The sequence below is a fragment of the Sorex araneus genome, chromosome 5 (assembly GCF_027595985.1).
Source record: "Sorex araneus isolate mSorAra2 chromosome 5, mSorAra2.pri, whole genome shotgun sequence".
In the NCBI taxonomy this organism is placed as follows: Eukaryota; Metazoa; Chordata; class Mammalia; order Eulipotyphla; family Soricidae; genus Sorex; species Sorex araneus.
The window spans coordinates 65,791,157-65,812,382 of NC_073306.1; the positions used below are offsets into that span (position 1 = coordinate 65,791,157).

A 21,226-nucleotide genomic window follows, 5' to 3' on the forward strand; every position below is an offset into this window, starting at 1 on the left:
ACAAAGGCTTTTAACTCTTTTAAGTTACAGATTCTGAAAAAGCTGGTAAGTTGAAAGGCATCATCAACAAATTATTAAAAATTCTTCGATTTAGGGCAGGTGAGGTAGTACAGAAGTTAAGACAATTGCCTTGCAAGTGGGTGACCCTGGTTTGATTTCCAACATCGCACATGATTGCCCAAGATCCATCAGTAATGATTTCTGACACAGAGCCAGGAGTAAGTCCTGAACACAATCAGGTGTTTGTGGGTTGGGGGCATAGAGGCAGGAAAAAGAAAACCCTTAAATTTTGACTTGGATGGGGTAAATCTTCTTTATATATTTGTCAAATTCTATGAAATCTGGTTATTGTTGCCTTTTTTGTTTGTTGTTATGTTGGTTGGTTTCTTTTGGAGCCACACCCGGAGATGCCTAGGGTACCAAATGGTGCTGGGACTGAACTTAGGTTTCTGTATGCAAAAGATAGCTCCACCCACAAAATCTAAATTTATATACTTACCATACAACCTTCTCTCAAATTACAGTAATGGAGATGAGATGGATGAATCATTATATTGAAATGAAAAAAATTAACCCCACAACATTTAGAATTACATTTCACAAGAGGTGATAAGGGGGTTGGATGGGAAAAGTAGGGAAAGATTGTTTTCTCACTTCAGATACTCAAAAAAATTACACAAATGTATTTTTTAGTTCTTTTCCACTGTTAGTAACAAGTACTATATACAGTGGTTCAAGCGAAATTAAGTCATGTTGTCAGGTAATGGACAAAATAAAATTCTAATTTTACCCTGCATTTTATATAGTAAGAATTCTATTGTTACACAGCAAGTAGTCTTTTAATATTGTGCTTTGAATTAGACTTCCAGCAGTAATAGGTGGAGTCTAAATAGGGATAGACAGCCTGAATGCCTTCAGCTATAGCACATTGATTCTGAAAAACCTAACAAAAGCAATTACTTTTCAGAGATTAAAAATCCTGTTCCTTCTAGAAGAATAAAATGGAAAGCAAACCTGGTGTATTATCTGAGCTACAGGAAGTTGTTCAGCATATTTTAGGGGTTCAATTAGCTCCTCGTCCATCCAGTCTTCCTTAGGGCTGGAAAAAAAGGAATAAAAAAGTACAAAGCTAAGATACATATATATTTTAATATGGCAAATAAGTGTTCCAAATATAAAATATGTCTTAAGTAATCAGTATTAATCAACAATCTGTGAATAGCAAATACCATCAATTGCATTAATTACTGTTTTAAGTAAGACAGGATAAGCTAACAGTCTCAGATCTTGAAATTTAAAATGATTAAGGACTCTATTCTCAGAGTGAGCTTTTTATACCAAAGCATTTAAAGGTCCTCAAAACTTGGCTTCAACAAATTAAAGCTTCATCTCTATCTGGCAATGCCTTTTCTGTTCTAATTTATTGTCTCATTGCCTCAGCATATGTATCCACTGGTCACCCACCAGTGGCCCTGACTCTCCTACACTGATTTTCTACATCTCTTCCCTGTTGAATCAACCACCAATTCCTTTGTTGTCTACTTGACATTCAAACAATCAACTTATTTAGACCCAGCTATATTTTTACCACATTGAAAACAAAACCAGACTCATTTTTATATCCAATATTTACCATATTTAATAAACATTTGCTGAATAACTCTGAGTAAAATAAAAACAGCAAACCTGAAGATGTTTTACATGGAAAATTTTTCTTTAATAACTACATGCACAATTAGATGAAGAAAAAGAATTAATTTTTTTAAAAAAGACCAAGGAATAAAACAAATTATTAAAAATCATTTTTAAAAGGGCACTATTAAAAACACACAGAATGGTAAAAAATTCTTACACATTATGTATGTGACAAAGGATCTGTGACAACAGTATATAAATATCATAATTCAACAGTAAAAAAGAAAAATAGTAAAAAATTTTCCTTCTCATCAAGAATATATCTGGCTGAAACTGATATTTTATGTTTGTTCTTTTGCTCTGGGGTGGAGAAAAATAAACTGCAGAGTACAGTTTGATACCATTGTATTGATTCCTGTTAAGGTAACAACAGTTTTAATAAATGTTATCTAAAAAGATTAAATCACTTAGGTAATTCTAAGAGTTTAAACATATATATAAGACATCTAATTGTTTATCATAAGTAGCTAATATAACATATATAACATTGAATACATTTTACTAATAAAATGTCTCTACTCGTGGTGTATTCAATATGCCAAAAACAGTAACAAGTCTCACAATGAAGACGTTACTGGAGCCCGCTCAAGTATTCCCCATGTATTCCATATGTGAAATGGAATATGTGAACACTGCCTCCTTTTGTTGAGGAAGATGCCCTTCCAACTGTGCTTGAGATTCTGGGGCCCCTGAAAGTGATAGTTGACCTAGGAGTGCTCAAAGATGGCAATGTGGTACTGCTTGGGCCAAACAGTACTGTGGGCCACTATGGCCATTCAGTGGTGGATGGGGCTACCATTGCAAAACTGGGGGTATTTGGGGACTCATACAAGCCAGAAATCAAACTTGGAGGTTTGAATGTGCATTCTACTCCTCTGAGTTCTTTCCCCAGGCCCTCCTGTCTTCTTTACCACTCATTTGTTCAAAGATACTCAGATCATCTCCGTATCTTGGCTATTAAAAATACTGCTACAGGGGCTGGAGCGATAGCACAGCGGCTAGGGCGTTTGCCTTGCACGCAGCCGACCCGGGTTCTAATCCCAGCGTCCCATATGGTCCCCTGAGCACCACCAGGGGTGATTCCTGAGTGAAGAGCCAGGAGTAACCCCTGTGCATCGCCAGGTGTGACCCAAAAACCAAAAAATAAAATAAAATAAAAAATACTGCTACAATGAACATAAGGGTGTATCTGTCTTTTATAATTACTGTTTTTATTTTGTTTGCATAAATATCAAGAAATAAAATCAGTGGATTACATGGTAGCATTATTTTTCACTGTCACTGTCATCCCATTGCTCACCGATTTGCTCGAGCGGGCATCAGTAACATCTCCATTGTGAAACTTTTTGTTACTGTTTATGGCATATAGAATACGCCACGGGGAGCTTGCCAGGCTCTGCCATGCAAGAAGGATACTCTCGGTAGCTTGCTGGGCAGTCTGAGAGGGATGGAGGAATCAAACCTGGGTCAGCCTTGTGCAAGGCAAACGCCCTACCCGTTGTGCTATCGTTCCAGGCCGTAAATGGCATATTTCATTTAAAAAATTATACAAATGAATGAATAGAAAAGGGTACCAAAAAGACTTGTATTGTGTATTAAAATTTTCTCTTGACTATATACATTTTTATAATGAATTACTTTTGTAATAACAGAAAATTTTACAAATCAGTCCCAGCAATCAATAAAACTATATATACACAGGTTAAAAATTCCTATCAGCAACATTTCTCCCCAGCAATCATGATACAAAATTCGGTTATTATCTTTAATCAGATATTTATATATATAAAAGCAGATGCAAATCTGTATTCCATTCAGACACCACAATTTACAACATTAATAGTACCATGGTTTCATTCATAAATCTAACTCCACACCCTTCACCAGGGCATCAGCTTCCCTCCACCACTGTCCTAACATGATAAGCTTTCTACTAAATATCAATTCTCAGTTTCTATTGTCTTTGGGTATTTGTTGTTTCCTTACCATGTTTCATGCAACACTATTTACAATACTGAAAATCTGAAAACAAGCTAAGTATCTAAGAACAGATGACTTGATAAAGAAACCATGGTACAGGGAAATTAAAAAAAAAGAAAAGAAAAAAAAGAAACCATGGTACATACACACAATGGAATATTACTTGGCTATAAGAAAAAAGTGAAGATAAAAGCCTGAGCAATAATATAGCAAGGCACTTGCCTTGTAAAAGGATGACCTAGGTTCAACCTTAGGCAGGGGACGGCAGGGGAAAGAAGGAAAGAGGAGAGGAGAGGAGGCAAGGTGAGGGGAGGGGAGGGAGGGGAAGGGAGAAGGGAAAAGACAAAGCATGTAAATTTGCTGCTGCTATGCAGATGGACCCGGACAGAATCATGCTGATTGTAGTTAGAAAAAGTTGGAAAAATACAAAATTACCTCCCTCACATATGGTTTGTTTGGGATTTTTTTTTTAAGAATCTCCACATTGCTTCTCCATACCAACTGTAAGAATTTATGCTCCCACCAGCAATATCCAAAGATTTTCTTTCTCCACATGTCTTACTCTGCCAACACTTGTTATTTCTTCTTGTTTTTATTTATTTTTGATGATACACATTCTGACAGTTATGAGATGATATTTTATTATGATCCTGATTTGTATTTTCCCGATTGAAAATTGAGGTGAATTTACTTAATAAAAAACACTGGTTAGCTATTAAAAAAAGAAAAGATGAAAGCCTGCCTTAAACAACATGAAGGTGACTATGGCAAAATAAGCCAAAAAAGTAAAAGATAGTTACTAAAGAACCTCAGTATCAGACCTGAATCCATAAGGAACATGGAGAAAAATGTAGGCAGAACCTCCATGATATTGAAGCTAAAGGCATCTTTAAGGATGAAACACCACTGACCAAACCAAGGGGAAACAAACATAAACAAATGTGACTACATCAAACTAAGAAGCTCCTGCACCTCAAAGAAACAGTGACCAAAATACAGAAAAAGCCCACAGAATGGGAAAAATTATTTACCTAATACCCTTCAGATAAGGGCTAATATCCAGGATAAACAAAACACTGGTAGAACTTCACAAGAAAAAAAAACCTCCAACCCCTTCAAAAAATGCGGAGAAGAAATGTGCAGAAACTTCCTCAAAAAGGAAATGGCCAAGAGACATGAAAAAATGCTCGACATCGAGAAGCAGCATCAGGGAGATGCAAATCAAAACAACAATGAGATACCATCTCACAGCAGACACTGGCACAGATCAAAAAGAACAAAAACAACCAGTGCTGGTGTAGATGTGGGAAGAAAGGGACTCCCTTTCATTGTTGGGGGTCCAGCCTTTGTGGAAAACAATATGGGAATTCCTCAAAAACACCAGAAATTGAGCTTCCATATGCCCAGCAATACCACTTCTGGGAATATATCATAGGGATGCAAAAAAGGACAGCAGAAACGAAACCTGCATTTGTATATTTATTGCAGCACTGTTTCATAATCTGTTGCTTCATAAACTGGAAACAACCTGAGTGCCCAAGAACAGATGACTGGTTAAAGACACTACAGTGCATGTATTCAATGAAATACTATGCAGCTGTTAGGAAAGATTAAAATCATAAAATTTGCTTATAAGTGGATGGACATGAATAGTATTATGCTAAGTGAAATAAGTTAGAGAGGGACAGACACAAAATGACTGCATTCATTTGCAGAATATAAAATAACATAATATGAGACTAACACCCAAGAACAGTAGAGACAAGGCCCAGGAGGATGGCTCCACAGTTGGAAACCTGTCTCATGTGTTGGGGAAAAAGGCAGCTGAAATGGAGAAGGGACCACTAAGTCAATGATGGTTGGAGGGATCACTCAGCATGAGACATGTGTGCTTAAATTAGTCTAAGGACCAAACATGATGGTCTCTCAGTATCTGTATTGCAAACCATAATGCAATGGTTTTCTCAAATAGAGAAAGAGTAAGAAGGAAGGTACTGCCACAGGGGCAGGGGGTGGGATGAGGTGGAGGTGGCGGGAGGGATTCTGGGGACATTGGTGGTGGAAAATACATACTGGTGGAGAGATGGGTGTTCAATCACTGTATGACTGAGACTCAATTGTGAAAGCTTTGTAACTATCTCATGGTGATTCAATTTAAAAAAGTGTTTAAATTTTTTTTAAAAAAGATAATTACTAGATGACTCCTCTCCTCTGGGGAATATAAAGAACCAAAGCAAATAAACAAACAAACACACAAAAATACAGCAAAAATAATGCTATTTCTGCAAAAAGATGATAGTTGCCAGAGAGGGGGTTAAGGAAAGAAGGTAAGGTAGAGAGAAATCAAGGAAATGATGTTAGAACTTCAATGGTGGTAGTGAGTATGGCAAAGCTAATATACAAAGAGGCATGAACTATATTCTCAAAATTTACATAGCACTGCAAACCAACAATAAAAAACACACAAAAAAAAGAAACTATTTGGGCTGTAGATATAATACGACTGAGCACACATTCTGCCTGTAAGAGGCCCAGGTCTGACCCCTGGCACTGCATGGTTTCTGAGCATTCTGGGAACAATCCCTGAGCACAGAGCTGGAAGCAGGCCTTGAGCATCATTCATTGCTGTTCAAAGCAGAAATCAGGGGCTGGAGCAAGAGTCCAATAGTAGGGTTTTGCTTTGCACGTGCTGACCCGGTTCAATCCCTAGCACCCCAATAGGTCCCCTGAGCCCACCAAGAGTGTGTTCAGTGCTTACCCCTAAGAGCAGAGCCAGGACTAAGCACTGAGCACCAGTGGGTATAGCCCAAAAACAAAGAAATCAAACCACCAAAATCAAAATCAAATAAAAGTGAAAAAAAATATGTTCCGAACAATTTAAAGAAATTATTTACAAAGTAAAATTCACAAAAAAACATTTTTTGGGGGAGGGGTGGTTTGGGCTACACCCAGCAGAGCTCCAGGCTAACTCCTAGTTTTGTGCTCTAGGGTCACTCCTGGCTTTGCTCAGGGGTCCCATATAAAGTGCTGAGGATCAAACCAGGGTTAGCCGTGTGCAAGGGAAATGCCTCAACCCTTAAATATTTCTCCAACCTTCAACACAAAATGTCTTTAATTTGCATTGGATTTAATTATCTATCTATTTTTATTGAGGCACTGTGGTTTACAAAGTTATTCATGACTGAGTTCCGCACACAAAGACCAATTGCTTCATCAATGTCCACTTCCCTCCGCCAATCCATGTGCAATCTTAAAAATATTACTATCAACTTGGCTGGTTTTTTTTTTACTTGCAATACTTCACAAATTAAAGTGATCATTCATTTTATGTTTTTTTGGTTATAACAGGAATTTATTTTTTACCATTCTGAAATACATAAAGTCCTACATGAGGGTGCTAGAACAATTAGGAGAGGTTGTCTTTAGGGTTGCATAATTTTCATATGCTCACATGGGGGGAGCGGATAGGGAATTCTATTAAGTGATTTTTCTTAACTTTAATTTTAAAGTTTCCAAAAGACTTTAATTCATAAAAAGTCTATTCCCTAACCATAATGAAATTAACCTACAAATCAACACAGAAAAACACCACAAAACGTTCTAAATACTTAGATTCTAGAATACACTTTAGTTCAAGGTAAAGGAGGGGGGAAAATGGTTTCCAAAAAATAAAGAACATAGTTTGAAATTTTTTCAATAAAATTTTTAATTAGAAGCTCACAGTACCATATGTTTATACTTTTTAAATAAGCATTTTTTTTTCTTTTTGGGTGACACCCAGCGATGCACAGGGGTTACTCCTGGTTTTACACTCAGGAATTATGCTCAGAGGACCATATGGGATGCTGGGAATCGAACCCCAGTCGGCCATGTGCAAGGCAAACGCCCTACCCACTGTACTATTACTCCAGCCCCTTAAGTAAGCAATTTCAAGTCGATAATCTATTTCTACAAGAATATAGAAGAGTATAACAAGTCTCCATTTAAAAAGTAAAATAAAAATATTTAAGAACAGAAATCTAACAAAACTGATAACAGAATAATGGGGAAAAACAGATTTTTGAAAGGTCAATAAAATTAATATCCCCTTAAAAAGATTGGAAAAGAGAAAAAAAGTATCAAGCTATCAGTATCAGTAATGAAATTAAATATCTCACTACAGATTGCCCAAATATCTGAAGATTCACAGGAACTATAAACTATGAATTCAAAAAACATTGATAGAATGTATTCAATCTTAAAAACTATAAACTACCAAAGTGTACCCAAAATAAAATAATCTAGTATACAATTCTAAAAATTTTAAGAGATCTAAGATCAATTTTCAAAGAACCAAATATAAATACTTAAGAGCTAAAAAACAATGTCTGAAATTTAAAAATATCTAACCAGAATGATGATAATAAGAATCAGCAATTCAAAAATGATTAGCATCCTCCCAATTATTATTTTCCTTCTTTCCCACATTTTATGATTTTTAGGTATCTTCCTGCTTTCAACTTGGGTTTATTTTCTTTATATAGAAGACACGTGTATTTCTTAGAGGACGACTTCAGTAGTGCTGAATTCTTTATACTGTTCTTTGTCTGCAAAGCTCTTCCTCCTTCAGATCTGAGTAATAACCTAGGTAGGTAGAGTAACCTTGATTAGAGTTCTTTTTCATTCAGCACTTTGTCAACAATGCTAATCTGATCTGATCTGCAGCTAGGAATTTCTGTGGAGGAAATCAGCTGCTTGCCCTTCCACGTGACTCTGCTTTGCGCTTGCTTCCATTAAGATTCTCTGTGATTTTTTACCATCTTAGGTAGAACACATATTGATGTACATTTGTTTGCATTTATTTCGCTTGAAACTCTTGAGAGCTTCCTACACACGGGTGTCAAACTGCTTTCTAAACTTGGGAGAAAATCCTGGGCTATAATTTCTTCAAATTTTGATTTTCTCCTCTTTTTGGAACCCTCTGATGCAAATGGCAAATGTTGGCTTTTTTTGATGCTGTCACATACAGCCCTTATTTTATCTTTGTTGCGTTTATTTCTTCTATTTTTCAACTCTTTCAGAGTGGTTTTCACTACTTTCCCTTTCAGTTCACCCAGTCAAATTTTAGTTTCTTCCATTCTGCTACTGAGTCCCTCTACTGTCTTTGATACATCAGCTACTGTATTCTTTCATTCAATTTTGTTTGGAATTTTTTCAAACTCTCTCGTGTTTTCTTAGTCTCTTAGAGATCTCTTCCAATTGCAGCTTGCTGTTCCATGAGGCATTCTTTGTCTCCAATCTGTCTAGGTGTACTCCGTTTGTCTGGTGCTCTGAAAAATTTATTTATTGGGGTTTCTGGTTGGCTTCAGTATAGATTAATCAAAATTTTGGTACAAAGTTGCTGTGAGTGCAGGAGAAGAGAAATATAAGTTTCCCCTGTGGGCAAATTTAAGCCTTGCCCTTCCTCCAGTATAAATTTCTCTAAAAAATGTTTAATACTTTCTTGCTTAGTATGTTGTTAGAAGTATAATACCAAGTTGAATTTCTATTTTAATTATCTTACTTTTAACTCATTAAAAGAAATTATTTTTCAGTATGGAGGTTTTGATAATCTCTCCTACATCCCCATTTTTATTTAAGACCTATTAGTATGTTAAACATAAAATATACCTGTAAATTAGATCATAAAATATACTGTAAATTAGTTGTTCTCGATCAGTTCTCTCAAGAATGCAAGAGTCCTATTAGTATGGATATTAGGATAACATTTTATTTCAAAAAGTTTTTAATAATAATTTAAAATTTTATTTCAGTTATTTTTCCATTTGTCTTCTAGTTTATCTTAAACTAAATACATACTTGATCTTGTTTATTATTTTTTCCCTGATTCTTTTATTCTTCTTATTTCAGTTTCATTTTCTTGACTTTTTCATTTCTACTTCTTTTTGTCTTTTACTGAACTTTTGGTAATATCTATCTTCCTTGGATACTCTGTAATTTAGTTTTCATTTCTGAAATGAATTGTCTTTTTTTTTTAACCTATTACTTTCCATGGTTCTGTCAGCAGATTCCCCCCCCCAACTTTTTTGCTAAATTAAGTTTTTGAGGTTTTGAATTGGTTCACGATGTCCTTTTATAATGCAACTGGCTTTTAAATGTAGACTGTTCAAGTTTGTCTTTCCGTTTTCCTGTTTTGTGGCTTTTCTTTTTTATCTTCTCTTCCTCCCCTTCTACTTCTTTCTTTGTGCTCCTGTGTGTTTAACACACACACACACACACAAATCCATTTTCTCCTAACAATTTAGTCTTACTTCATTTTATAATGGATTTGGGGGCTGTTCTACCTTCTTGCTGCACTAAGCTCTAGATCTATATATAACGTCCTATCCATTTTTGTTATTACCTTTTTTAGTTGAAGCTATTTTATCAGATATGACAACAGCAGCCCCTGTCCCTTTCTCTTTCTCAGTTGACTTAGAAGTTGGCTCTGCTTTTTGACTCTGAGCTTAAGTGGTGCTCAGGACACTCCCATGCTACACCTGGTCAGGGACCCAAGTGGTGCCAGAGATCAAACTGTGTTCAGCCTCATACAGGGCAGGCACTTTAATCCCCATTCATCTCTTTGGCCTGGATTGATTTCTTGTCTTCATAGGTGCTCATGCGGCTAGGTCACTCAAAGTAACACAGATGTTCATGCCTGGCAGTTGGAGGTGGGGGTACTGTGTGGGAGGAAGCACGTCATGACAGAGAAATTTTTCAGGCCCTTACACATACCAGGCACATGCTCTGCCACTTGAGCCATCTTGCCATCCCCGGTTTGAACATCTTTTAATACCTTCAGTCTCCATGGCGAAGCTTTCCCGGTATTCAAATAACTCCTCTTTGGTATCTCAGTATTTAATTAAGAGTCTCTAACTTTGTTACATCTTGTTATGACAGCTCTCCTCCATCGTTCCCTCCTCTGACACTCTGTTCTTAACATTTGCCCCTGGGCACTTGCATTTTCTTCAAGAAACCTGTTTTCTTTTTACAGCAGCTGTCTGCATGACTTTTCTGCTTACACACGTGTGTTGTCTTCTTTTTCTGGCAGGTGATATAGTCATGTTGAGATTCCTCTGTGCTTCTAGGGCCTTGAGACTGAAGGAGAGGATCATGACAACGAGATCAACAAATCACAGGACTACAAGCAGGGGACTGGCCAGGAGCAGCTGAGAAGTGAAAAAATCCATGCTGCCTCTGTTCCTGCCAGGAACCCTCGTCTCCTTCTCTACCGCTGGGCAGGAGATGAAAGTTGCACTGTTTTCTAAGAGTGGGAGAAGAGGACTCCAGCTCTGTGGCTCTGAGACCCCAATGAACCCCAGGGCTCCTGTGTTCTGTTTTGTTTTGTGTTTTTGGTCCCAGAGCGCAGGTTGCCAGTCGGGCAAGCCGTCTTTCACCACTGACTGAAAGAGAGACTGTTTCTTCTACAATCTTGTCCCCACTCTTGCTGGATCAGCTGTATCGGGATTAATGGAAGCTGATGTACACCGCACAGTTCAGGGGGTGGATTGAGTCATCCCTTTCCATTCTGCTCTGTAACACATACAATCACCTGCAGCAAACTGAGTGCATGGTGTTTCAGGCAAACCAGGCTGTGCAAGGAAAGGGCTCTTCCTATGATCTGCAGTTGATTTTTGGTTGTAGGAAGCAGGGAGATTTGCTTGCCAAAATCTATGCCACCATTTCACCAGAAGTTCTTCTGTTCTAAACTCTTGTATCTTTAAAACTATCCTTGATATATATATTTTTTGTTTTGTTTTTCCTTTAACAGTTCAGCTAGGCAAGCAAGTTTTAACTAACAGGTATCCTCTCAAAATCAACTACCCTCAAATAGATCCAAAGTCTTTTGTCCTGACCTTTACGCAAGTTCTAACTCAAAAATCCACTTAATTATTATGTAGGGAACTTTGCTTTCTATGGTTATTTAATCATTAGATTTTAGCTCCTGGGGCATTTTTTCTCCAGGGATTTCCATGTTTTGAGGCAAGTGAGTCTTTTTTATTGAGAGCCACTGTTCCAAAATGGACCCCTATATAAATCTTTTTTCTCAGAGAGAAAGAAGAGCCTGCAATGGAATAAAAGACAGAATCCCCTATAGAAGCGTATTTGAACCGAAGTACGGCTGAGTTGGTTCTAGGAGAGGGACCCCACCCACTAACTTCTTTGAGGAAAAGAGATTTGGGGTCCACTCCCAGTGGTGCTTGGGGGATTGTGCAGTGCTACCCCATGGAACCCTGGGCTCCACAAGGAATGACACCTGAATACAGAGCTAGGAGTAAACCATGAGTACCACTGGCTGTGGTTACATACCCCAAAAAATATGTTCTATAAACTACTGAAGTTAAAATGAGACTGATCAAACTCACTGAAAAAAATTTCTGTAACGGGCCACAGAGATGGTATAGCAGTTAGGGCACTTGCCTTGCATGTGTCCACACAGGTTCAACCCCTGGCATCACCAAAGGTCCCCAGAGCACAGCCAGGAGCTATCATTGACCACAGAGCCAGAAGCAAGCCCTGAGCACTCGTGGGTGTGGCCTAAACCCACCCTCTCCCGAAGTTCCTAAACAGTTACATATTTCTCTTAGTGAATACCTATTTAGAATAACATGTCAATTTCACCAAAGAAAGAGCAAAATATGAAATATATATCACTGGACATGACAAAAATTTTGTATACATGAATCTCAGTCAGAGAAAGATGGAGATCAATATAATTAATCAATGCTGATTAATGCATCCAAGAGCTCAACTAAATATTGTCAACATACTTTTTTACTTCATGCAGAAACATGTCTTCTTCCTCATACAAATAGTTATTATATTACCAGATATGACCAAAACTAAATTATTTTTCAGTCATCTTTATTCTCATGAGAAATTTAATCATAAAATAAGCATTAATAATTACATTTCTAGATAAATTATAAAATTTATATTATCTATAGATATCAAATACTGATATTACCTATATTTATCCACTACATTTCTAAATAAATAACTAATATATACCATATCCACTAAATAAAAATTATAAAAATAACTTAAATTGCAGGTTTTAGGTAAAATTTGGCTTTACTTAAAAATTATCATGAGGAGACTAGAGCAATAAATAGCACATCGGGTAGGGCGTTTGCCTTGCACGCAGTCAATCTGGGTTTGATTCCCAGCATCCCATATGGTCCCCCAGCACTGCCAGGAGTAATTCTTGAGTGCAGACCCAGTGCATCGCTGGTGTGAGCCAAAAATAAAATAAAAATAAATTAAAAAAATTATCATGAAAAGGGTCAAAGACAGTAAAGTAGGCAGAGCTCTGGCCATGCACACGGCTGACCCACGTTCAATATCCACCATCCCATATGAACCTCTGAGCCCCACCAGGAATGAGCCCAGAGCTCAGAGTCATGATTAAGCCCTGATTACCACCGAATGTGGCCAGAAACAAGCAAACAAACTATCGTTAAACTTCAAATTACTTATTAGTCCTGAGAAAGTCACAGAACTTAAGACATTTAAAGGTGTGCTCCCAAATTACATTAACCATGAAAGATACTGCTAGCAACCCCATTATTGCCTATCCCTCTGTTGGCTTATTTCCCCTCCACAATAAAACCTACAGGTAGTTTAAAGCCGATACTATGTTAGATTTGGTAGGCTACAGTAATTACATAGCGATTATAAAATAATAATTAGTAAGATAAAGATGGGGCTGGAGCGATAGCACAGCGGTTGGGTGTTTGCCTTTCAGGCGGCCAACCCGTGTCCGATTCCTCTGCCCCTCTCAGAGAGCCCTGCAAGCTACGGAGAGTATGGAGCCCAAGAGGCAGAGCCTGGCAAGCTATCCATGCGTATTGGATATGCCAAAAATAGTAACAATAAGTCTCTCAATGAGAGATGTTACTGGTGCCCGCTCGAACAAATCGATGAGCAACGGGTTGACAGTGACAGTGACAGTGACAAGATATAGATACAATTAACTAAGCATAAAGTCCTGAAATAAAGTTGCTAAAACATGAGCATCACAGAAAAGTATGGGAAGCCCAGGCCAACAGCAACACTGGTCAGAATGAGCAATTCATGATGTGGCTGATAAAAATGCAAATCAAGCACACAGAGCTAAAGCATAGCAAAGAAAGATGGCAACGTTTCCACTCTACCTTTTGCCTGAAAAAGAGCCGTTTGACTATGATGATTTTTACATGTACTCTTAAAAAAGCATTGACAAAATAAGCTTGGATATACATTATCTCCAACCCTCACAATAACTGAACACAGAGAGTAGATCACCCTCTTATAGATAAAAATATCTGAGTTTCACAGAGATTAAATAATGTGCCTGAAGACATAAAGCAAGGAGCGGAACCAAATTTTGAATTTAAGTCCATTCAACTCCATTCACCTCTCTCTACTAGATTTAGATTTATAATACAATTATATTGCCTTAAAGTTCTTTCAAGCATTAGAAGGAACACTTTGGCAATACCTCACCTGTACAATACTTGAAAAACAAGTAATTTGGCATACTATGATTTTAATAGAAATTATAATATCTGAAATGGGGTTATAGATCTATATCAAGAAGTTTTCTACTTCTGCAATGGTTATAATGCTGATGGATCACATATATATCAATTTTTTTAAAACTTAATCACTTTTTCCACTGAAAACTGCTTTGATATTAGCAAATCATAAATAACCTTCACACATATCTAAAAACATCTAAATATGTTTTTGTACCTTATTTTTTGTCTATTTAGTATGCAAACATCTTACATTTTGATTCTTATTCTTATTTACAGAAAACAGGTCATAAGGGCAATGATTCAAAAAGATTCTATAGATTTACCTAAATTTACCTATTTTATAGTGTAAAATCCTTATCATTAGGTTTATTAAAGCCATGACAACATAGAGTACATTTTTTCATCCTTCTTCAAACTGACAATTCAATATCAAAAATATTTTTTCCTGTCAGTAGTCTGAAAAAACAAATACATATTTATTTGAAGGTACAAACTACCACTCTCTTTAGACTTAAAAATAAAAACTTAATTCTTCTGCATCTGCAACCATGTTATTCTACTGCCACCTTCTGGCAAAAAGTAACTTCCCAATTCCTTACAGCAGCACAAATGAGAACCCCTCCAGATACGAAATAATACTTTATTTAAAAAGCAGAATGGTCAAAATTATACCATAAATATAATTCTAATTAATTGTTACATTATATATTTCCTTAATAATGTTATAGAACCAAAAGATTCATAAGCAAAATTAAAAGAAACACTTTAAATAACCTTATTAAGTAGTTATTATTTCCATGTTATAGATAAGGTAACAGATCAAAAAAGTCAAGTTTTGTTCTCAAGGTTCTAAAGCTAGTTAATGACAGAGTCTGTGAATTTAGGAGCCAACTGACTCCAATTACCCTACCTTTGATTTGTTATACTGTAATATCCTCTATCTAGTCAGATAATAGACATTAATTCAATTTTTTTACTCATTTAGAATATTAAGGTCTGATTTATTGGAATAGAGCAATAATATTTCAATAAGAAGAGTCCAAGAGAATCACAGAACATAGACTGAAAATTCAAAGGTCCTATAATCCAATTGTCTGCTAAATTTCCTAAACAACCCAATGAACTGGATTTTAAGGTTCTAGTATACTAACACTATAATAACATTTTCAGATTTTTCACACTAAAAAATTTAGGTTTATAGTTCTAGTGCTTAAATTAAAATAAACTGATATTATTTAAAATATTAATAAACACAAATTGAAAATCACTTTCTCTAGTGAGCTTATTTATGAGTATATCTTCATAGAGCTTTTAATAATTCAAAAATATAGTACTATATTCAGTTCTATTATTTATATACACTGATTTCTTATGTCATTAACCAACTGAATTTATGTGCTTGTTAATTGTATGTGGTTCATTTAATGGCTTTTATAAAAAAATCAGCAAATTATTTTGAAACTATAATAAATTTATACATATAAAAAATTTAAAAATATATAAAATAACTGTTAATTGCAATGTATCTATAAATCAAATAATTACACATAACTTATGTTATGAAATCTAGAATAATAAGATCCCGAATAACTTGTCACTAAAACAAATAATAATATAATAATGCTTTATATTTCTGTTTTATAATATAAAACTCAACAACTAATATCTTTATTATAATACAGAATTATATGAGCAAATTAATCACTTTAAATTACATAGGATTATGCACAGAAGCAGAAATGCTATTGTCTGAGCTATTCTGAAAAATCTAGGTTCATAAAACTTTATAACTGTAGCAATTTACTTTAGGCAATTGAAACTAAATCATTTGATGACAAACTTTCATAGTTTTCACATGCATAATACATGCATCAAAATTTTATTTAATTTACCACTGAAAATTACAGTGAAAATTCTATGTTCAAAGTTATTGTAGGTTGCTCCGGACCCGAATCGGGGCCAGCAACACCGGGGGACCGGAAGGAGGAGGTGCCGTCAGCACACCTTCTCCAGATGGAGCCCTGGCAACACTGAGCAGCAACTAACACGGCTCCAGGATTCGGGACTGGGACACATCCGAGCCACAGGGGGGCACTGGAGTGGGGTGGCGCCAGCCCAAAACTCCAAGTGGTCCCGGCCGCCGGAAGTCACGCCCTCGACCCACCCTCGGCGCCATCTTGCCACAATCCACAGAGAAGCAGCAGGCATTCTGGTGAGCAACGCGGCCCGGACAATGCTCCGGACCCGAATCGGGGCCAGCAACACCAGGGGGGCCGAAGGAGGAGGTGCCGCCAGCACACTTTCTCCAGATGGAGCCCTGGCGACACTGAGCAGCAACTAACACAGCTCTGGGATTCGGGACTGGGACACATCCGACCTTTTCTAAAACCTGAAAACATACAATCTTTTAATGGAAAACTAATTATCAAATGCCTCCTTATTAGGGTTATCTTGTTTGGGGATATAACTCCCACAACAATAGTGAGTTTTGTGTTGAAATATGGAACGTAATCAAGGTGAAGAGAAAATGAAGTAAAATTCATCAGTTATACAGTTGGGGTGGGGGGCGGGGGGTATACCGGGGATTTTGGTGGTGGAATATGGGCTCTGGTGAAGGGATGGTGTTAAAAAAAAAAGTTATTGTAAATTTTAAAATAAATTTGTCAATCTCTATAAAAATAATCTAGTTGTAATTTAATATGGACTGAGTTAAAAAACACCAAAACCAGTAAGAATATAAAATACACTCAAAATAATCAACTGTATTCCTACACTTGAGCAATACATGTGAAATAAATTTTTGAAATATCAGTTAGTACATTTAAATTTAATTAAAAGGACAGAAGGCACACATTAAAAAAATAGAAGTTTAAATAAATTTAGAAATATATTCATGAATTAAAGATTCATCCTTATTAAAGTGTCACTACTATCAAATTAACAGTTGATCCTATCCCAGTCAAAATCTTAGTAGATTCTTTGAGAAATTAACAAATTGACTTTAAAAATGTATGAAAACACAAAAAATCTAGAATAACCCAAAGAACCCTGAAAAACAACTAATTGGTAGAACTTATATAACTTGAGATATACATAAAGCTAAAATAAGGCAACTACATATGTACTCTAAAGCTAATATATATTATTAATATAGTATACAATAAAGCTAAAATAAACTATAAGGCTAAATAGTCAAGCTAAAATTATCATGATACTGGTAAAAAAATATGACTAGTGCAGTACAACAAAATAGAGCCCATAAATAGACCAACAATAAATGATTGCATGGTTTTTGATAAAAGTACCAATATAACTTAATGATAAGTTCATTCATTTTAGTAACTGGTGCTGGAATACACTAGATATCCACATGGGAAAAAATTAACTTCAATTTATATTTGATACTAGTCTAGAAAAATCAATTCAAAATAGATCATAAACTTAAAAAGTAAAGTGAAAACTGATAAATAAACTTCATCGACACTAAATCTTCTACTATTCAAAAGACACTAAGATATAAAATTTAACAAGTCAAAAACTAAAAAAAAAAAGAAATACAAAGAACTTCACTCCAAAAGAGAGAATCCTAACATTTATTAAGAAAACAAATGAGTAAAATTTTAAAAAGATATTTCATAAAACATCTTTAATGATCCATGAGCACATGAAGTAATGTTCAACATCCTTAGTCAGCAAAAGTATATTAATTAAAATCAAGAGATGAACTGAAGAGATGGTACAGCCTGTCTTGCATGCAATCCACCCCGTTTGAATCCTTAGCACCATATATGGTCCCCTGAGCTCTAATAGGAATAGTCTCTGGGCACAGACTCAGGAATAAAATAGCTAAACTTAAGATTTAAAAAAAAAAAAGCATGAGGGGCTGGAGAGAGAGCAGAGCAGTACACTAGCCTTGTACAAGGCCAACTTGAGTTTTAGCCCCAGCATCCCATATGGTCCCCAGAGCACCCTCGGGAGTAATTCCTGAGTACAGAGTCAGGAGCACCTCCTGAGCATCACCAGGTATGACCAAAAACGAATGAACAAAATGACAATAAGCATGGAAGGATGGAAAATTACTACTGATTTGAAGGTAAAGTGGTAACCAGAACAACTCTGGAAAACAGTTTCAAAGTTTCTAATGAAGTTAAAGATAAATACACTTCTTTAAGACACAGCAATTCTCTTACATATTTACTCAAGTCCAACAAACACTACATTTGTATACAGCAGCCTCATTCATAACTCCCAAAACCTGGAAAGGAAAACAAATGTCCCTTACCTGGTGAACAAATCACAAGTATCAACAGGAGTCAATCTTAATAACATATTAAGAATCAATCTTAATGTATCATACGATAGTAAAGGAAAGCAGACTCAACAAGATACAGAGGGCCTGAGCTGTAGTACAGCAAGTGGGATGCTTGCCTTACACATGGCCAACCTGGGTTCATTCTCCAGCACCCAATATGATCCCCTGAGCCCCAACAGGAATGACCCTGAGCTCAGAGACAGGAATAAGCCCTGAGCAATCATAGATGTGCTCCCCCAGCCCCCGCAAAAAAAAAAAAAAAAGGCACAGAGTGTGATTCTATCTCCATGACATTCTCAACATGGCAAAATCATGGGCAGAAAAACAAAAGTAGTTTCCCAGGCACACGGGTAAGGAAGTGGATAGCAGGGCATAAGGAAATTTCTCACACTGATAGATCGGCATGGTGATTATTCAAGTGTATGCATTCGTCAAAACTCAGAACTATTCACTAGAGAGGAGGATTTTATTTTAAGTGCATTGTAAGTTGTTTTTAAAATTTATAAACAAGGGGGGAGAAACTCCAAATCAATAATAGTGAATTTTTTTGTTTAAATATTGAATGTAATCAAAGTAAAGTGAAATTTACCAGTTAAAAAAATTTATAAACAGAAATAAGTATAATTACCTATAACATAATAAATTCCAAAACTATATTTGTAAAATAATCCAAACAGTTGTGGTACACATGCTCAGGAGATAAAACTAAAATAAAAAGCAAGAAGGTAAACTACTAAAAGCTGGGGGGGGGGAGGGAAAGGTTAACTTTGAAGCATAGGGAGAAGGTAGAAATTCGGAATGAGGAATACGGAAAGAGAAACTTCTAGAGGATAAAGAATATATTGTTTTGCTTTTCTGGGGGCAACATGAGTAAGTGCTTTGTGAGAGTTCACTGAGCTATCCTTTATATTGCATATCCCTTTTAAATAGAAAGCAGCCAACTCAGGATAAGCTATAAAAAATACAAGAATTTTTTTCTTCTCCTGAATTCTTATCTTGACTTTACTACTTGTTATGTATGTGACTTTAGGAGGCTTTCTTAACCATTTTCAGTCTCAATTTAGTCTGTAAAATGACAAAAATAGAGGACTGGAGCAATAGTATGGTAGGTAGAGAGTTTGGCTTACACACAGCCGACCCAGGTTTAACTCCCAGCACTCCATATAGCCCCCAGAGCACACAGATCAGGAGTGATCCGTGAGCACAGCACCAGGAGTAAGTCCTGAACACTGCCAGGTATGGCCAAAAACAAAAGAAATTTAAATTTAATGACAAAATTATACCTCTCATAAAATTATCATAAATGAATTGATACAAATACCCCTAAGGGTATGGGTTTAGCTCCCACATCCCTTTTTTGAGGTTCATATGAGGTGGTCCCTTGGCAGCCATACTTTTGAGCTATGAGTCTACTATTGTCCTGGTGAACCAGGATGGGCATCTGACCACAGCTGGGCTTATTGCAAAGCCTGTCAGAGTTTAGAAGGGAGAATTAGCAAGTTCATTCTCTATCTAGTATCTATTGTGAGCAAAATAATACACTGTCATCCCGCTGCTCATCAATTTGCTCGAGTGGGCACCAGTAATGTCTCCATTGTGAGACTTGTTACTATTTTGGGCATATCGAATACAACTGTTCTAAACAGCAGTGTGTGTCCTAAACAGTAATGGGTAGTGGGGACACATTCTAGCCACTGCCAGCAAGAACAGCAAAGAGAGAAAGGACTAAGTAAGGCAGGGAGATGGAAGAGAATGATGCTTGCCTTTCTGATTGGTTTCTACATGCTGACTCCAGTTCCTGACTGAAGTCTGCCCTTAAGCTTCACATAGCACAGAATACTATACAACAAATGTCCGTAAGAAAATAAGGAAAAGATGGATTCTATTATATACAACCTAACAGTTCTGTTAATGCATTATAGAAAGTGTGAAGGACTTAGGAAAGGGCTTAAAATATGATGACTGTGCAAGTAGCAGACATTTGGCCTCCTGTGCTAGGAGGGCACATCAAAATAGGTCAGCCCTGATGAGCTGTGCCAGAGCCTCTGTTGGAGGTCTATAAATAATCTGTGAGAATCCAACCCACTCAGGAACAGTATTGGAAATCTCAGTGTCTAAAGGAAAAAAAAAGAAAAAAGGCAGGCTGGGGGTGGGAGGGAGACACAAAGGATGGATGCCCAAACTGTATGCCTGAAGCTCAATTATGAATAACTTCATAACTCACAGTGATTCAATATTTTTTAAAATGCAAAGAATCTCACAGAAGTCAAACAAAATAAATTTTTAAAAAATACAAAATTTGCCACACATGTGTAAAAAGAATTCTTTTTTTAGAAGAATCCAACTTCAATGTCGCGCTAGACTCAAAAATGTTCAAAGGCTTAAGAATACCACAAAGGAGAAAGACATTTTAGTAAACCAGAGTTAAAGTACAACAATAAATATTCGTAGATAGGATCACCTGTCCAAATTCGAAGCCTAAAGACTACTTAAATTTTCATATAACTGACTAACACAAAAAGTGGATTACTGAAGCTGGAGAGATAGTACAGGGGTACATGCCTTGAACGAAGACAGTCCTGGTTCATCCCTGGCACTACATTGGGATCCCCCGAAGCCCACTTGGCAAAGAATTACTGGTAGTGAAGCACTGCTGGAACAGAATCTCCCAGAGCACCACTTGGGCAGTCCCTCCCTC

General features: G+C 36.5%; 1 protein-coding gene across 1 annotated transcript in view; it reads right to left on the minus strand.

Annotated features, from left to right (window-relative positions):
* PIGK (phosphatidylinositol glycan anchor biosynthesis class K) overlaps positions 1–21,226 on the minus strand; it is a 97,375-nt gene that overhangs the window by 34,118 nt on the left and 42,031 nt on the right. Inside the window, exon 10 of the mRNA XM_055140223.1 lies at positions 1,015–1,099. Coding sequence (XP_054996198.1) covers positions 1,015–1,099 — 85 coding nt within the window. The remainder of the gene's footprint in view (positions 1–1,014; positions 1,100–21,226) is intronic.